Source organism: Apaloderma vittatum, unplaced genomic scaffold (assembly GCF_000703405.1).
Source record: "Apaloderma vittatum isolate BGI_N311 unplaced genomic scaffold, ASM70340v1 scaffold22469, whole genome shotgun sequence".
NCBI lineage: Eukaryota > Metazoa > Chordata > Aves > Trogoniformes > Trogonidae > Apaloderma > Apaloderma vittatum.
In genome coordinates this window covers 17,878-36,653 of record NW_009736142.1, presented here as the reverse complement: position 1 = coordinate 36,653, position 18,776 = coordinate 17,878, and the positions used below count along the sequence as shown (strand labels likewise).

At 51.7% G+C, this 18,776-nt stretch overlaps 1 protein-coding gene across 1 annotated transcript; it reads left to right on the top strand.

Moving 5' to 3' along the window:
* Window positions 1–1,436: 1,436 nt before the first annotated feature.
* Window positions 1,437–18,517, top strand: ARHGAP25 (Rho GTPase activating protein 25). Its single transcript, XM_009876868.1, has 11 exons — window positions 1,437–1,497; window positions 6,401–6,603; window positions 8,719–8,806; window positions 9,185–9,304; window positions 11,795–12,002; window positions 13,906–14,038; window positions 14,997–15,070; window positions 15,636–15,757; window positions 16,508–16,707; window positions 17,214–17,797; window positions 18,307–18,517. The coding sequence occupies exons 1-11, from the start codon at window positions 1,437–1,439 to the stop codon at window positions 18,515–18,517; spliced, it is 2,004 nt and encodes a 667-aa protein (XP_009875170.1).
* The last annotated feature ends 259 nt before the right edge of the window (window positions 18,518–18,776 follow it).

Below are 18,776 nucleotides of genomic sequence, written 5' to 3'. Positions count from 1 at the left end.
AGCAAGATCTTGGGGTTAATCTAGTTCAGGCCTGGGTGCGTGCTGGCTGCTCCGTTGCGACAGCATCACTTTCCACACTCATGTTCTCTGGACTTTGGGCGGCGGAATATGTGAGCTGGGGCGTTCTGAGCTGGCTCCAGGCACTGCTCAAACAACACATTCGTTTTTCAGCTGTGATTAACCCAAATTAGCTCACCAGAGTCCATCCTGGTTGTGCCCCAAGAGGCAGAGCCTTAATTTAGGAAGAAAAAGAAAAGAAACCTTTGCAAGGGAGTGCTTCCCGGGCATGGTGGCAGGGCTGCAAATCAGAACGGGAACCAGCGGCCGCGTCCTCTTCCAGCCCCCCGCTCTCCCCACGTCACTGTTTCTGCTTCTGTCCAGGGCAACTTCTGTCTCCGCAGGGTCTGGGCTTTCCTGCTCCAGGAACGGGGCTGCGACCCTGCGTTAGGGCTTCGGGGCGCGCTGCCGTGTTTTGCAGCTGCCCGCGCTGCTTTTTTGCTCCTTTTGGGGGGTGTTCGTGACTGTAACAGCCCTTCCTTGTGCTCGCTCGGTGTCTCACAGCTCAGCCTGATGGCATTGCAGGCTGCCTCATGGATGCACAGTCACGTCTTTTGAGGAAAAACAGCATTAAGTGACATGAAACAGGATACACTCACTGCTGGGAGCAGGGAAAGGGGCTTGGTTTGAGCCTGATCCTGGTGGGGTCTGTGTCTGCGTTCCCTGGCCCTCCCTGCTCTGACACCTTCCTTCCAAGAGCAGCCACATTCTGTCCCCATTTTGCTCATATTGCTGTTACAAAGCCCTTAAATCAACTGTTGCAATATGAAAATGCAAAAGCCACCCCTGTCATTGGGACCGTGCCCACGAGGACGCGTTTGAACGTTCAGAGGTGCCGTCCTGCAGCCTTTCACCACGGCCACCTGCGACGCAGCCCGCCAGGCTTTGCTGCCGAGCAAAACATTTCCCGAAACTCCGTGCAGAGCCGTGTCCTTCACCGAGCAATTTTCTAACACACCAGCAGCTCCGAGAAGGACACCCACTTCCTCAAATCCAACGAGCAGCGCGCAGAGAGCAACCGCGGGCAGCCACGTCCTGGCGCGAGCTGGGGCCGGGCCGTGGCGGCGCTGAATCGGGGAGCAAAAAAGGGGAGAAAAAAGGCGGCATCACCTCGGTGGCGGTGGGGAAGCGAGACGAGAGCTTTGTGGGAAAGTGAGGCAGGAAAGTACTTTTATGGGGTTGTTCAGAGCCGCTCTCAGAGGAGGGAGGAGGAAGTACGTTGGCAAATCAACCCTGACTGAGCTGTTGCTCTTCGTGGGGAGGGGGATCGCATCCCGGGCGCAGGAGCCCCACGGGACTATCTGAGTTTTGTTTCAGCCCATCACCTAAGCAAGCCCTGCTTGAAAAAAACCAACCAACCAACCCTTCCTGATCCAAAAATGTCCCTCAAGCTGCCACGGAACTGGGATTTCAACCTGAAGATGGATGCTGCAAAAATAGGTACTGTGTCGCTTTCTTTGTGCCCTCCTCTTTCTGCTTCAGCCGTTCAGGTGCAAGCCGGGGTCTCCTGGGGTGTCTGTGGCCTCAGTTCAGGGGGACCTGCCCTCCAGCTGCCGCTTTCGAGACAGCACATGGTTCGCAAATGATTTGCAAGAGGTGATTTGCAAAAGTTATCACCGAGGAACATGGTGTGAGCGCGGCCGGGGCTGTGGGGCTAGAGCAGTGCCTGGGGAATGGGGGGACCTGGCAGAGGGGGGGTGCTGCCCACCCCACCTCCAGGTCTGGGGGGGATTTAAAGCACCCGGGCTTCTGCTGCTGGCACCAGCTTTGCGGGCAGCCAAGTGCAGGCCAAGAGGCGGGCTGAAGTGGTGCAGGCTGGAGGAAGCAATCTCGCTCTTGCTTGGGTTTCTTTGTCCACCCCGAGGTCACTGGTTTTCTCTCGGCGTTGGTGAAGAGCCTGACTGATGTGCTGCCTCTGCCCAGCCTTTCGTGGCTCTCCTCTGCTGTGGGAGCCACCTCCAGCATGAGAACCCCTAGCAAACGCCTTTGGGAAGGAGCGAGGGATCCCCACGGTGGGCTCTGTGCCCGAAATATGGGGGTGGAGCCAATGCCTGCTTTTGGGCCAAGCAACACGGGAGGGCATTTGGAGGCGAGGATGGTCACAGGAGAGGTGCCCGAGCCCAGACTCGTGCACGCACTGAGGCCAAGATCTTCCGTGGTCCTGGCCCTGGTGCCAAAATCTGGTCAAGGCGCACATCCGCAACTTGATTTCTCCCTGCAGCAGAGAGATTTGTCCAAGCTGGTCTCTGGGGTGCTGAGCTCTTCCTCCCCACACCTTGCATCAGCTTTGCAAGGCCGTCCTGGCTGGATTTTTCTTGCAAAGGCAATTTGGACCCCTGTCTGAAGCCGCTTTCATTGGGGTGACCAAAGCAGTTACCTCACGCAAGGCCCCACGTGAAGCACCGCTGGTCCCCAGCACTGCGCTGGTGGCTGGGCTCAGCGATGAGCAGAATGAGACCCTGGGTGGGCCAGAAGCTTGCAGGAGGACAGAGGCAGCCGTGCCATCCCCCGCACTTGTCAGCTTGCAGGACAGCGGTGGAGAAATCCCCACATAGTTATCAGAGAAGCATCCCGGGTTCTGCATTGCCTGTTCTTTAGGTAATTAGTATTTTTTTTGCTCAGAGGCTGCAGAGCAGTGGGTAAGCTCCATTCAGAAAAAAAGCCCAGGGGACAGTGAGCCTGCTGGCTGCTGGGACACAGCCTTGAACCTGTGTTGTTACCAGGAATTGCTTTTTCTTCAAGAAAACCTGCTTGTGATGAAATTCTGGGAGCTTTTGCGGCTTGCAGCTGCTGCCAGCCCGTCAGATGAGGGCTCTGTGTGTGTGTGTGCAGAGACCTGAGCTCTGGGGCACAGCTCCGTACGTCGACACTTCTCGTGCTTCAGGGTTTCTGACTGCGGGGACCAGCTGCTGCTGTCTTCAGGGACGCAGGAGGATGTGACTTGCTTGTGGAAAGTATTTGCAAATAAGTCACCACCACCCTTGCTGGCTCCTCCTGCCTTCACGACACTTCCCCGTCCTCATCCCCAGCCATGGCCATGGCACAAGGAGCTTTTTTTAAGCCCCAGGGCAGCGCATTGGCTCCTGTGTGCTCCCTCACGCTCAGAAAAACGCAACGCTGGTTATTTCAATAGAGAAGAAAATCGCATTTCCAATTCCCACTGCAAAACCTTCTGTGGCGCTTTCACTTTTACTGGGTTTTGTTGTAAGTCCCCGACGTCCCTCCTGTGGAACCGGCGCAAAGGGGATGGCCGGGAGGGCTCTTGGCCACGACAAGGATTTGGGGCAGAAGCCAGCACCGACGTGGGTACCACAGTGGCACCCGACGCTGTTTCTCCTGCAAGTGACCCTTTGGCAGGGCTCCTCTTGTCAGGGAGCAGGCAGCAGGGCACGGTCACCCCGCTGCAGCCGGTCCCCAGGGCTGGAGGAAGAGTGAGGATGTTTTGGAGGAAATACTCAACTTCAGAAGCAGTTACCACACGAAATGCTTTGGGGGGCACCACATTTGCACTTAGTGGCTCTTTGCTGCCCTGTGAGAGCAGCGAGGAGGAGCGGGACCAGGGATGTGTTGCTGAGGGGGATGCAAGTGCTGGGTCATCCTGGGGAGAGCCAGGGAAAAAGCTTCACCCCTGCCCCAGGTGAAATTTTCAGCTGGTCATCGCACAGAGGCTGAGCGTCTCACGGGCCACAAAAGGTAGGAACTTGGAAAAGTGGTAAGAGAGGGAGTGCTAATTCTGGTTTTGTGAATGCAGAAAACTTTCCACTGGGCAGAAATAGCCTTGCTCTCTGCAAAACCTGGGTCCCCACAGCAGCTCCCTCCCCACGCCTCTGCACGGGCCCTGCTGTGGGGACGGTGCTGGGTAAGAAGGATCCTGCAAAATGCTCTTTTGCCCTTAAATGAGCCCAAAGTACAGGGAGAGCTGTCTCAAGCAGAGGGAAAAAACCTGTGGGCAGGTTCACACCGGTGCATGGACACAGCTAAGTTGTGGCCAGGCCTCCGGCTCCACCTCAACTCTGGCGTTTCAGAGGGGCTGATGCTAAAGAACGGGGACCCAAGTGTACCCCTCCAAATGCACCTGGGAAAGGCTGTAAAGAGGGAGAGAATAAACCTTATTTCCAGCAAGAACCAAGCAATTTGAGCTCAAGGCTGAGAGTTGGAGGAAGCCCAGGTAGCAGTGCCTGCCAGGTCGCCATTCCAGAGTGCAGAGCCCTGGTGCAGCCACGGTGGGCATAGATTATTATCACTGATAAAAAGCATTGCATTTTTCATAAAAGATATGATTTCTCCTTCCAAGTCTTGTGCTGCTTGGAATATCAGTGCTGCTGGGCTGAGCTCTTCGGGGAAGGCTCATGGATGGAGATGCAGCCCTGATTTCCACCTGTCTGGGTGTGAGGCTGGACCCCGGGAGCTGTGCTGCACCTTCCCTTCTGATTAAGCCCTTGTGCTCACTGGGGCTTCATCCGGAGCCCTCGCTCCACCACCGTTAGTGCTAATTAAACAGAGCAAGTAGCAGCATCTCTGCTTCATCATGGGGCAGATGAGGTCCTACGAGCGGGTAGGAAAACACGGCAAAATTTGGGCAGGCGTCAGAGGGCTGGCTCATGGGAGCGCTGCTTTCCGCAGAATGGAGCTGGTGTGGAGCCAGCCCACTCGGGATTTGCTCTCTGGCCATGCTTTCTGCAGAGCAAAGTGTTGGTGGGAGGCAGGCAGCGCCTGGTGCCCCGTAGCCTCCATATTCCTGGCAGCTGCTCCACCTCTGCAGGAAATTCTCCAAAAATCCTCACCTCCGAGGGGGCAGCAGCAGCCGTGAGACGTGAAGGAACATGATTTCCAGAGAAGAGCAATGCTGCTCGTGAGCAGTTCATCGAGAGCAATATTAATATTTACAAGATTTGGGTAATGCAGATGTTTTGGCAAAGAAGCTGCCCGGAGCTTGAGGTGCAATTTGGAAACCCCGTTGTTGTTTCGTTGCATCGGGGCAATCCCCAATACCGGCATTTTTCCAGGGAGCTGGCTGGCAAATCCCTTCCAAAGGTCCTTGCTTACAACCACATCCTCTGCAAGGGGCATCCCGCAGCAGCACCCATTGAGATACAAGCAGCATCCTCGCTGCGCTTTGAAGGGAGACTTCTGGATTCACATTCCTTTCTGAATTTTTTTTGGGAAGTGATTTGCAATCCCATGACAGGTTTGTAGCAGAGAGGCGAGCTCAGAGTGCCCTACTCAGCCTGGCTCCAAAGGATCGGGGTTTGTTGCTCCAGGGGATTTCAGAAGAGAAAGCTGCAACACTCTTCACAGCCCTGACCTCTGAGGCAACTGCTCGGCACCGAGCACAAAATGTTTTTTAATTTTCTCCTTTTTTTAAGCTTGTCCTTTGCACTCAGGCTCACGCCAGGATTCATCAACACTCATAGCTAACGCAGGTTTTGCAGCTCTCCCCTCTGCTGACCAGCTGAGCGGAAAGCAGGTGTTGGGGTGCAGAGATACGGGGCCGCCACAGCTCCTCGAGCCTGCACAACCCCTCGGCCTGAATGTCCTCTGCCAACAGATGCTGCTGGGTGCAGGGGCCCAAATCCTGCACTGCCCGCACCCGCAGGACCCAGCCAGGTCCCGGCAGCTCTGGTGTGACAGGACAGACGTAAGTCTTTGGGAAATTACCACATGCAGAGACCAGTGAAGCTGAATTCCCCTGGAGTCACACAATTATTTTTGACCCGCGACCACAAATGCGAACTGTACCCAGCTGGGTTAGCACTGAGGTCCTGCAGGGCCTGGTCCAGAGGCAAAAATCCTTTCTGGAAATGATCCTTCCCAAGGCATTTACTGTCACAGAAGAATTTAGAGACGCTGCTGGTCCCTGGCACGGGTCAGTGGCACCCATGGCACTCGTCTGTGCAATGCAAAGAGGAAACAGAGGACATTGCTCTGCCCGGCCAGTAAATCCACACTGGTGCTTCTCCCCCGCCTTGGAGATTTTCCAGTCCCTTTGTGTGAGAACTGCCCCACTGGAAATTTCAGGCAAAGCTCTCCCAGAGCAAAACTGCAATTTCCTAACTTTTTTTTTTTTTTGCTGGGTCATTCTGTTATCACTGCTGCAGGCTGTTTGGGGTGGGTATAAAAAAACAACACACACTCCCATTAGGAAAAAAAAAAGAGCTAATGATTTTCTTCTCACTTGCAAGACAATTACTCCCACGCAGGAAAAAGGAAGCACACACTGACAGATACTGCAGCCACTTCCTTTAAAAACTCGAGCTGGTTTGCTCTGTGCAGGCAGAGGGGCAGAGAGCCGCCCTTGCACTTGTAGCTTAACTGGGTCCCGGGGACGCGGGTCAGCTGGCAGCTCATCCCTCTCTTCCCTCGCAGGTGATGAGCGTGGAGTCTGCGGGCGCCCGGCCGGGCTCTCCCAACCCGCTGGAGCGGCCCCTGAAGATCGGCTGGCTGAAAAAGCAGCGCTCCATCGTCAAGAACTGGCAGCAGCGGTACTTCGTGCTCAAGGGCCAGCAGCTGTACTACTACAAGGACGAGGACGATGCCAAGCCACAGGTAGGACGAGGCCACTGGGCTTTGCTGGTTCTCGGTCTGCCCCTTCTTGTAGCTTTGCTCATTGGGAAATGGTTTGGTATGGGTCTGGGGTAGGGTGTTCCAGGAGTTTTCTGCCTCTGAGCAGCAACAGAGATGAGATATCCTCATTGGGAGCCTCACCTTTGCACTTAAATTAAATGCCGGCAAGCCTTGCTGGGACCTCGGTCCCTCGGTGCCCAAGCAACAAGGTGCTGGAAGAAAGCCAAGCAGATACCAGTTAGGAAGTTGCCGTTGTTTGCCAAGACAACAGAAACAGGCTGGGGAGGACAAGAGGCTGGTACACCACCATGTTCCTAGTGCAGCGATGGGGGCACAGGGTGATGGGAGCTTTGAGAGGTTTCACTGCACACTTGGTGGGAAAAGCACCTTGCAGGATGCTTTTAGAGAAAAAAAAATACGCAGGACTTTGAATATAGCCTGGGTTCAGCGCAAGCCAGCCCTCATGGCAGGGGTGTGGGATGGACAGGCGGCGGGGGCTGGCTCCCCCAAGGACCTCTTGCCACGAGAGAGGGCAGCTGGAGGGATAAGGAAAGGAAATGTCCCTCTCTCCGGCCTCCGGGTTTGTACCCAGCCCAGCCTTTGCAGGAGGCTCAGGGGCGCGAATGTAGTTTGTTATTCAGCAGCTGCCTCACCCCACCTCGAGCGGCCAGAGGCAACTGTCCCACTGCCTTTTCCTCCAGGGAAAAACTGCTGAACGCTCGACGCGTGTCAGTTCTGCTGCTTTTTGAGATCCTCAGGGGCTCACAACGTGTACCCAACCCTTTGCACAAAATGGGACTGTGATCATCCACTTGGTCGTGATTTAAACGTCTGCACTGGTGCCCGATGCCTGCAGCCCTCCAGCAGCGCCCTCCCTTCTTCAGCCTCTCTGGGTTGTAACGAATCCTCTGTTTCACCCACATAAACCATTGCTCGGGACATGCATTGTAGGACACTTGCCAGGAAGAAATCAGCTTGTTTTCCCAATAGATATGGGTAGCATTTTAGTTTTTCAATCATTTTCCCCACACTTCGACTTTGAATATCCACCATCTTTTCCTTGTTTTGAGAAATTTCAGGGAAAGCTCCTCCCCCTTGCTGGAAAATCCATTCTGTACAAATTGTTACCTGTAGCAAAACTAATCTCCAGACAGAAAATGCTCGTAAGGGGAAGGCAATCAGTAAATCCTCAGGGAAAGCGCAGGGCTGAGCCTGGAGGGATCCAGGTCCTATTTCTGGCTTTGCCCCACTTCAGGGGTGACTGAGAGGTAACTGGGATGTAGAAACAGAAAGTGCTGTTAGAAGCTTGTTGCTGTTCACAGCGCTTTTCGGCCGTTCTCACCGTGACCCTGATTGATGGGCCGTCCCGGGTCACTCCAGGCCTCTTTGATCCCATCAGCGGTCCTGACGGAGAGAGCTGCAATTCAGGCTCTTGGAGCGCTGCTGGTCCTCGCTGCTCGCAGGAGCCCGATGGCTGAAATCGCTGAGAAACTTCATTTCTGTGGCTCAGCCTTATTTCCTGCGCCGGGAGGCTGACTCACACGTCCCCACGTGCCTCGGCCGCTCCCCACCCGTCCCCTCCAGCATCACCGAGCTGCCCATGTTCGCCAAGACAGTTGAGGACCAAGAGAAACAGCTGGTTTCCGCTTTGCTTTTTGATTTCCCCTCCCTTTTCTTCTCTTTCTCTACTCTACTTTGGGTTTGGTTTTGGGGTGATGCTATGTTAAAGGAACAGTTTTCCTGCTCTGGTGTAGCAGAAACAGGACACTCCAGTGTTTTGCCAAGTCCTTTCTCCTTTTGTATTCTCTTCTTCTGCTCCCGACAGGGGTTAAAAACATGTGAGAAGGGAGGGGAAAAAAAGGGAAGAGAAAAATAACCACTTTTCTCATCCTGCGAATCACTTCATCAGAAAAGCTGCCATTTGAGGAGCGTCCCTTATGGTTTGAAAAGTCATTTTTAGAAAATATATATATAGGCCACCAGCTCCCGCAATCAGTTTGAAGGAAGGATGTTGATGCTCAGTGCTGACCCACGGCCGTGCCAGCCTCGCAGCGATGGGACACGGCTCTTTGCAGCTGCTGCTCTACTTTGTCCTAGGGCTGCCTGTCTCTTCAGGGAAGCACCATCAAGGAGGTGGTCAGCAACCTGGAGGAAGGAGGAAAATTTATCTTCGAAATCATCCCAGGTGAGGATGCTCCCCTCCTCCCTGTTGCACACTTTTGGGCTGCACTGGTCCCCCAAAACCATCTGGGCAGGTCATTTTGCCCATCTTTTTGCTGCCACTTCTTCTCAGCGCATGAAAAGGAATGTCTCGCGTTCAACATTCAAAGGTCGGGGCTGGAGGAGGTCCCTGTGCCTCATGCTGAGAAGTGTCGGCAAGCTGCAGCGTTAAGCAGTTTCTGTTCCTTCCTTGCAGACTTTTGGCAAGAGGGAACTTCATTTCACAAGCAAACCCAATTTAACGGGGAAATTTGGAGCCAGATTTTAGCAACAAAACCAAGAATGTGTCTTTTCTCCTCTAATCCTCTCTATAAAATGATGCATAAATGTTTTTTTTTTCCAGGGGTCTCTGGAGACCAGAACCGGGCAGGACAGGACACCTGCGTGCTCATGGCTAATTCCCAGTCGGAGATGGAGGAATGGGTTAAATCCATCCGGCGGGTGCTGGGGTCAGCGTCAGGAGGTAAAGGGGAGCAGGGACAGCTCTTGATTTCCCTGCGGTCTCAAGATCCGCAGTAGTTTTGTGCTAGGATTTCAAACCTGGGCTTACAACTCCTCGAAACTGGAAAAGGGAGCTGTACTGTGCCTGTAACTTGTAATGCCTTAGAAATCTACTCCTAGCCCGGCCCCGGTGGGGTTGGGGCGGCTGCAGACATGGGCAGTGTTAAGGAAACAGCAGCCAAGCATGAACGAAGATTTCTGGGCTGGTTTCAACCTCTTTTGTGAACTTCCTCATTGACTTGTTGACCCCGGAAAATGTCGTTCTTGAAAACAACTCATATTCAGGGGTAAAGCACTGAACAACCCTGCCTTTCACCTGCTAGTTTCCTCGCCCCTGCTTTTCCTCCAGCTTTTCTTGCTCAGCCCAGCTCCCCTGTCACGTTTTCTCTGCAGAGTCTGTCTCAGTCGTGCAATCGCAAGGCAACAGGATCCTCCCTTCCAGCCCCCTCGGGCGTGCAGTTGTGCCATTACAAGATTGTGGTCAGGGAAATACAAACGCCGAATAGATCAGAAGGGAGCACATCGTAAATTTGCCACCACAGGCGAAGCCCGCGAAGGGAGCAGCAAAGGTCACTCCAGTCACTTTTCCTGCAAGGATGAGTCCCTACAAGCAGGACCCACCACTTAGGGCCAGGAGTCTCTTTATCTCTCTTGCCCAAGAGTACTAACCTGGATGGTCCTCCTGAGCTTCTCCTCTCTCCCTTTCTTTGTGTTTTGCCAGGATGATTTATATATTTTTTAATAGGCTCTGTTCCCTTCAGCTGCATAAGATAAGCATGACGGAGCTCTGGTCTCTCATAGCTCCTGGTGCTGCCAGTTTGAGCTCCTTCATTGTGACCCTGCCGTAGGCACAGAGAAGCTTCACCTAAACGCCAGAACAGCTGCTTTTCCTCTACAACCCTGGTGCTTGCTGCCTCGAAACTGAAACAGGCAGCATCACTCATCTGAAATTAGGATTGCATGAGCCAGAAATTTTCTGGCTCTGATATTTAATAACAAATCCTCACCTGATCCTTGCTTCAACTTGAGAGGCTGCCAGTTTCTTCCAGCTAGATAAAAGTCACCTTATATGATAAAAAAATGTGAGTTCATAGTAGAATAGAGAGCCCTGAGGAAGCAGGGGAGTCATGTACTATGGAATTGCATCTTATGTCATTGCAGAGGTTAACAGAGCCTGAAACTTCACACTTTGGGCTTTTCTCTTCAATGCAAACTGAGGCAACACGTGCTTTTGAAGCAACTCACTGCGCGGTGGAGGTTTTGGCAAGAAGCGGCCCCACACAAGCCAGCTAGCTCTGAGCTTGTTGCACACCAAAAGGCAGAAAAGTGTGAAGCAGTGGCAAAAGCATCTCCAAAATCTCAGAGGGGTTTTGCAGAGCTGGCTGCCACCCCACAGTGACAGCTGCCTGTATTGGCCCCGGGGAGGTATCCCCAAATCCAGCAGCTTGCAGTGAAACCAGCAATTCATGTCCAGCTACCTGAGCAGAGAGGCAACTCCCACCTAGTCCCCAACCTTTTTGCTTTTACTGTGCACAATGACAGGTTTATATTCGTTATTTAAAAGTATAAGCCAGTCATAAATGAAAAACTCCCATGATCGGGCAGGTGCTGACAAGCCTTGTGGCTTCAGATGAGAGTGTTTACTTACATTTTCCTGGTCTGGAAGATGCACAGGAATTATTTCAGCCTTCAGAGCACGAGGTGAACACATCACAGGCACTGCTGGGGCAAAAACGTGGTAGAGGACCATAGGACCCTTTGCCATTAATATCCCAAAGCCAGTTCCAGTGGGGATTTGTCTGCTTTTAACATGCCCCAGGCTCCGAGGAGGAAGAGCTGGGATGCAGGCTGCTGCCTTCCCACCTTCGAGCTCTTCTTTTGCTGTGAGTTCAGGAGGAAAAAGCCATTGCTCCGAAGGAAAGGTACCGTCCCCTGCAAAACGCTGCTCTTCTTTGCACAGGGCTGTTTCTGGAGGATGAGAGGAGACGGGAGGGGGAAGAAAAGCAGCTAAATCCATAAGGCTTCCAGCTCCAAATCTCTGCAAGGCTGCTTTTCTCAGTTCTTGGTGTTCTCCTTGGCTTTCTATATCCTTCAGCTTTGTGTGATGAACTTGACTTCTCGCGTTGTGCCCTCAGTCTGTTGGCTGTTCCTGTTTCCCTCTGTACCAGCACCCTGCTCCAAGGCAGGCAAGCAGCACGGCAGAAAACAAGGCTCACTGCTTGGCTTTGATTGTTTTGAAAACAGTTAATTATTTGGGGGGAGAACAAGGTTTTATCTTGCTGTTATTTCTTTGGGAGGAGTTCTGCTTTCCCCCAGTTTGCAAACTTCTTGTAGCTCCTACGCTATCAGAAAAGCAGGTATCACTGTCACATTTGCACCCGATCCCTTCCGGCAGGTAACGTGCCTTTAGCAAAGCCCTTGGGCTCCTCTAACCTTTCTGTCCTTTCCTTAGCGGTGTTCGGCCAGCGCCTGTCAGAGACCATGGCCTATGAACAGAAATTCGGGCAGCACCAGGTGCCCATCCTGGTGCAGAAGTGTGCCGAGTTCATCCGGGAGCATGGCGTGAGTGAGGAGGGCATCTTCCGTCTCCCTGGCCAAGACAATCTGGTGAAACAGCTCAGGGACGCGTTCGATGCCGGGGAAAGGCCGTCGTTTGACCGGTAACGTTGGAGTCCCCCTCTCCAACTCAGCTAGGTCTCATGTACCCCAAAATCTGGGGAAACGTAGCCTATCTAACCCCTAAGAGAGCCCAGCAGTGCCTTGCAGGAAGCTTGGACCTTCCAGAAAGTCTTGATGAGGAGAAAGGATTCAGCAGAAACTCCGGGTGGAGGCAAAAGCAGAATCAGAGGGTGCTGAGATGAGTTTCATGTGAATAAAGGAAAATATTCAGGAAAAATCTGGCCACACAGAGCAATTACCGTTTGCAGGATGTGCCATGGAAGGAAAAGGGAAGAGCCTACACAGCCCATCAGCTAAGGGCAGAGGTTTAAAGGAAAGCACTGATCACTGATCACTGATCACTGATCACTGAGCACCCTAATGCCCACAGCAGAAGTAGAAGGAAAAGTGGGGTTTGCCTCTCCACAGTGCCTAAAGTGAGTCTTTGGGGTTTAAGTCCTGCCCTGTCCGCCATAACCGAGACAAGGAGTGCCCCGGCTGCCGCATGTGCACAGAGGTGTCTGATGCTGGCCGTGGCGATGGCAGACCCGGGGAGCTGCCCCACACGGTGTCCCCGAGCTCTGAGAGCCACTGGCAAAATCTGGGGTGCTTGTGAGAGGGAAGCCCCCAAGCCAGGAGCTTCCCATGACTTTTGCCCCAAACCGTTAGCCTACGTGGAGTGCGGGGTCACATCTCTCCGCTGAGGGGCCTGTCCCCAACTGCAAAACTTGTCCTGTTTTAATCCCAGCTTTATGCAGCTTTGTTAGAAAAACCCCCACTTTTACCTAAATAATCCCTGTGCTGGGAGTGTAACCATCCTGCCTGTTGGTTTAGCAGCTGAATATTTCTTGTGTTCCGGGTGTTCGAATCCCACTGAGAGCTTTCCTGTTGTAACCTGTCCCAGGGTCACAGGAAGGTGAAGCCTTTTTTTTAATTTTTCTGCACAACTGTGTTTTGCAGCGGGACATGCCGAGGGAATTTGGCCCTTTTCCCAGCAGCCTGCGGCGTTAACCCCGTGCCGCGGGGCATGAGCGTTGCTGCCGTCATCTCGAGGTGACTGCGACCCCCACGCACTTCAACCACAACTTTTTCTTTGCGAGGACAAATTAATGGGGTTTCCAGTGGCCTGAATGCTCCAAGATGCTGGCTCAGTGCCATCCTCACAGCTCGTTTGGTTTTGCATGCACAAGCACAGCAGGATTGGTTGAGAAGGGTTAGAAAATTACTGTCACATCCCAGGCATCCCAGATGCCTAATGGTGTGTATTGGTAGGCCCTACAAAAATATCACCCTGAAAAAGCTCCCCCATGGCTATGTGCATTTGTTAAAAATAATAGTATTTGAAAAAAAAACAACACCACAACCAATTCTAAAAATAAATGACCTGGGGGGTTTTTGCTACAAGTTTATAACAGTTTAGTGACTTCAAGGTAGGTCAGATTAGAGACTTATGATCTTGACAGTGTCCTTTTGACATAATGTAAACTACATGGTATGCAAAGCTGCAAACATCTGTCCCGGCAGAACATCTTCAGTAATTGCTGTTAATCTTAAAAACCCCAGGCAAGCTTCGCCAGCTCTGTGCAGAGCGGGGAGCGCCGGCCAAACCCGTGAACGCCAGAGAGCGTTTGCACGCAAACCTGCAGGAGCCCAGTGCGGGCTGGGAAGGCTCGGCCCGGGTACGAACGCTGGATTCCCTACAGCGAGAGCAATCTCCAGCAAGCTCTTATTTTCCTGCCAGCTCGGGCCATTGCCTGGCTTGGGGTGCCCTGTGGAATTACCCTGCAGTTACTTATTCGAGCTGTAACACAGAATTTAAATCTAACCTTGTGCTCCTGGGGCAGGGCAGGGTTTGCTCACCAGCTGGGGCTGAGTTTCACGTGCGTGGTTCTTGGCGCCTCGCAGGGATACAGATGTGCACACCGTGGCCTCTCTGCTCAAACTCTACCTGCGGGAGCTACCCGAGCCCGTCGTGCCCTGGATGCAGTACGAGGATTTCCTGCTCTGCGGTCAGGCACTGGATGCGGATGACAGAAAGGTAGAGATGGGTTCCTTTCTCTCCTTCTGGCCTTAAAATGAGCTGGGTGCCAGTGGCAGGGCTCTGTGAGCTGGAGGTGCCGGGTGCATGTGTAGCTGTGCATTATAAGCTGTGTAGTTGCTGAGCTTCCAAATCTGGGAGGGAAAAATAAAGAAAAATTAAAAAGAGAAAATCTCACAAAAAAAGGAGAAAATCTCAGTGGGCTTCCCAACTTGATAACATGGGTTTATCCATTTTAAAGCTTAGATTTCTGGAGCAGATCTAAGAGCTGCTCAGCACCTCTTCATTGAGCTCTTGTAGCAAACAGTGAGTGAAAACCAGGAGAGGAAGGAGCCAGCCTCCAGCAGCCTTCATCAGCCCGAGCTGAGAGCGGAGCTGGCAGGGGGGAAGGAGTAAGAGCAAGGAAGAAAGTGGGAATTTGGGAGAGGGAGAAGTGAGAAACAGACGGAAATTGTCTTTTCCTAACTATATATCTTGGGGGAAAAGAATCCCTTCCACTGCAAGAAAAGCCCCACTCACTGATGCTGTTCCTACGCACAAAAAACTAAGGCAGATACCCTTGATAGCAGGAGCTCTGGGCCCTCTATTTCAAAGGCAAACATTCTTTGTAAGTTGTCCTCCTTCGGGAACTTTGGGGTTAAAAATGTCCTAAATGATTATGTACGAGAAATGCAAGGAGATGAGGCATGAAGAGCTCTTTCCGAAGAGCTCCTCACACATGCGCCGGGCCGGAGGAGACCCCGCTATTCCCTTTGCTGGGGGGGCAGGCAACGGGCTCTGAGCGCTGTGCAAAAACTCCTCCATGTCCATGCTTGGTCTCCCAGAGAAATGTGATCTCCAAGGGGAGCAAACGCCGAGAGGTGAGACCGTCCAGGGGTGGATGGAGTGAGCAAGAACCATTCTTGAGCCCGTATCTATCTGTGAATGTTTACAGAGCTATTTCTTCACTTGCATTTAGGGCCATCAGGAGCTCCTGAAGCAACTGTCCCTCCTTCCCAGAGACAACTACAACCTCCTCAGCTATATCTGCAGGTCAGTTCTCTGCGTAAGGTGTAAACAGCTCAGGTGTGGTCTCGGTGAGTACAAATACCATCCCAAAAGCTGAGGCTCACTCTTTAAAGGAGAGCCCTCTTAAGCTGGGTTTTGGTTTCCCTCGAGGTACCCCATCCTGACTTTTGTAAGGGGAGCATTTCAGCCATGGGAATAAGCACTTTGATAATGTCCGAGCATAAAAATACCTACCCTGAAACTCACTCACAAATCCCTGAGAATTAAAATCAAGTGTAGTTTTTTCTAGACAAAGCTTTGTGCAACAAAAGGGGTGGTTTCACCCAGCCTAGGTGGTTTTTCTCTGGTTAGAGACTAGATTGGAGTTTTCCCTTTTCGATTTTTTTCAGGTGAGCAGCTCATCACATGGTGCTTTTTCTATTGATACCAATAAGACCCAGCTCCAGTTTGTGATTTTAAGGACATGTTCCTGTCCTTGGGACTTCGAGTAGAAGCTGGATGGATTAGTCAGGGTTTTATACCAGTGGGTGTTAGGCTTTTTGCAGTCTTCCTTCTCTTACTTGAAATATTTGCCCTTGGATTCTGGCAGGTTTCTACACGAAATACAGTTGAACTCTAGTGTCAACAAGATGAGTGTGGATAACCTGGCAACAGTGATCGGCGTGAACCTCATCAGACCTCAGAGAGAGGATCCTGCAATTATTATGAGAGGTAAAAGGGACTCTTGGAATAATTGGCATAGGAGCCCCTGACATGCTGAAATACTCAATTGCATCCACGACCTTAAGGTTTTCTATGGTAGAGCCATGGGCATAAGCCAGACACGCGCCTGGGCACAGTAAGTACAGCAGTGTGGAGCAAAGCGACGTGTTAGTCAGCCTATAAACGTGTTTATGGTGACAAGAGCCCCTTGAGAGTCGTGTTGAGTGTTCCCTCCATAGATTTCAAACACTTCAGGAGTTTGACAATACCATTTTTACTTTGCTTAGAGCAAGGAGGTTTAAAATTCTTCTTAAGAGAAACACAGGCAACTCAGAGGAATTACTGTTTAGCTGAGCCAAACTGTAATTCCGTGGACAAGGCCAGATGCAGCAGAACAAACAGAAGAAATATTTTAAGGCCAAAGACTGCTCTGCTCTACAGACCTCACGTGCCGACACTCTGGATATTCACACCCCTGCTCGTAGGACTGATCCCTGTAGTTGAGCCAAAGAAGCACCACTTGTGGCTCGGTGCAGCTGAGCAGACCAAGCCCCCTGTCTTGGTTGCTCCGTACTCTACTCCTTTGGTTCTAAGGTGATACAAAATTCCCTCCCTTTATTTGATTTTATGGTCCTGCTCCCTGTCTTCACCTGCATTTCTGTGTGCGTTTCCATTTCGGACCCCCCAGAAAATCCAACATGGGTGGAAGAAAGACCGTTGCGTCGAGTTTGCCTCTGACAGATCCCTCATTTCTTCCAGGCACGCCACGGATCCAGAAAGTGATGACTGTGATGATAAGTGACCACGCAGAGCTCTTTCCCCCGTCCAAGGATGTGCCACCCTCCCCACCCACCCAAAAAAACGACAAGAAATCTCCCGTCCCGCGCAGCTCCGTGGGCTGGGACGCTGCAGAGGATTCTGTGGTGCCTAGGGCGGAGAGCTTGAGCCAAAGGCAAATGGTAAGGCTAGATCCTCAGAGAGATGATAAAACACAGATGTAATAAATGTGTGATTAATTAGGGTGGGATCTAACAGGTCCGCAAACCATTGAGAGCTCTTGCCATTAATAGGGCAAGGAGCTGTAACTGTCATCCCTGGAATACCCACATCAGGAAAAAGCTGTAGATAAACTTTCCACTTTCCTGTGGAAAAGTTACTGTTCTGAGAAAAAGGAAAACTCCCAAAGGTTTTTACCTAAAAGGCAGAAGGAATGAAACCTTTTCAGTTCATTCTAGTGAAGTGAAAACATTGAGGATTAAAGGTTTTTCTGAGAAAGAATGAATCTGCAGAAAGTGCTTTCTAATGGTGCAATCGCAACTGATTTTTCATGGAAAACTTGTGGCTGCTCCTGTTAGCATGTTAAAATGTGCCTTTGGTCAATACTGCCGTCACAGCAGTCGCTGCAACCCGTCTCTGCTCACAAAGCAGGACAAGGTTGTCCTGATGCCGTGGGTCTGTTTTACAGAGGGACGACGTGAATTCCAGCAGTGCCCTCCGACCGGCTGCGAGCTCACGCGTGCCCAAAGAAGATAACCAGTCCAAAGATACACTGGGAATGTGGAAAACGCAGTCAAGGAAAAGAACTCAGACTTTACCTAACAAGAAATCTTTCCTGACGGCTCCTGTGCCGGGGGAGAAAGGCAGCGATGGCAAGAACAACGTACTTGCCAGTGACTTTTGGAAAAGCTCCCCTGGGAGCAGCGTGCGCTCCGTAGTTCCTGACGGGCATAAGAGAACGTTATCTCATGACCTTTTTAAGCTGCTCGACCTTCACCGGGCTTCGACCTACGACAACGTTCCCGCCTCCCAGGGAGAAAGTGCGGAAGGCGGCAGCTCCAGCCCCAGCCCTTCGAGCAGCGGCTCCGATAAGGAATTTCTACCCTGCCCCAGTCCCAGCCATCAGCCACAGGAAACGGCCAGTCCCACCAGCAGCCCTGCCGAGGTCTCCAAGCCTGATCAGGAGAGCAGGGAGTTCCTGCAAAGCATGATCCTGAAGCTGGAAAGAGAAATAGAGGTGCAGAAAAATAACCACGAGGAGCAAATGAAAAGGTAACATGCTGCAGATTGCTGCTTGCTGGAGAGTAGGAAGTCCTCAGCTCGTGTTATTGCACTAGCATTGCGCAGCTTTATTTAGCAGTAATGCTATCTCAGTGTAATGATAGAGCAGGGTAGTCTAGTAAGCTCTCTGCAAATCAATACTTGGGTGCTGTACTCTCACGACATAGTTGCTGATGATATATTGCTACAATATTTATGCTCTGCTGTTCTTATCACATGGCTGCATGTTTCTGCAATAATTACCCTGTCAATCCGTGTTGTTATTACGATACTGTACCGTTCCGCTATCCACAATTCAGCAGTAGCATTATGACACTATTAGTTGTGCCCATCAGTGTTATTGTTTTCATATTATTGTCTATCAGGTATGGATTTATTGCATCGTGTTATGTGGCCATAGAGGGTCAGGGGATCGGGACAGCAGACTCCTTAGGACCCAAATGATGAACTTGCCAGCGCTTTTCTGATCCAATCCTTTCACACTCCGTTTTCCTTTGCAGTCTCGAGAAGGAAAACTATGAAGTCTGGGCCAAAGTGGTGAGGCTGAATCAGGACATTGAGAAGGAGAAGAAGAAGTCTGAGGAACTGGAGCTGAAGCTGAGGAGCGTGGAGCGCGCACGGGAGGATGTGGAGAAGAAGAACAAGATGCTTGAGGAGGAGATAAAAAAATTAGTTAAATCCACAAGCAAAACTGATGCCAAAACCAACTAGAAGAAGACAGCCAGCTGTGCACAGACATAAAACGCAGCTGCACGAATCCACAGGAATGGCCAAGCAGGTTCAGAGAAGGGGGCTTGCATCATCTGGTGTTCTGCTACCGACTGCTGGCTTGTTTGGGGGATGGAGCCCAGAAGTTAGAGGCTGGTTTATGCTCTGAAACAGGACATGTCAAAAGTATTCTTTAGCTTTTTTTGGTGTGGTTTTTTTCAACTCCTCTTTCAGCTGCTCAGGTTACCTGTGAACAGGCCAA

Bases quoted from the DNA above. Each gene is read 5' to 3' on its own strand.
- ARHGAP25 (XM_009876868.1), top strand. From the start codon at position 1,437: ATGTCCCTCAAGCTGCCACGGAACTGGGATTTCAACCTGAAGATGGAT. The intron at 9,305-11,794 runs GTAAAGGGGAGC...TCCTTTCCTTAG, and splicing joins GCTGGGGTCAGCGTCAGGAG to CGGTGTTCGGCCAGCGCCTG. The intron at 16,708-17,213 runs GTAAGGCTAGAT...TCTGTTTTACAG, and splicing joins GCTTGAGCCAAAGGCAAATG to AGGGACGACGTGAATTCCAG.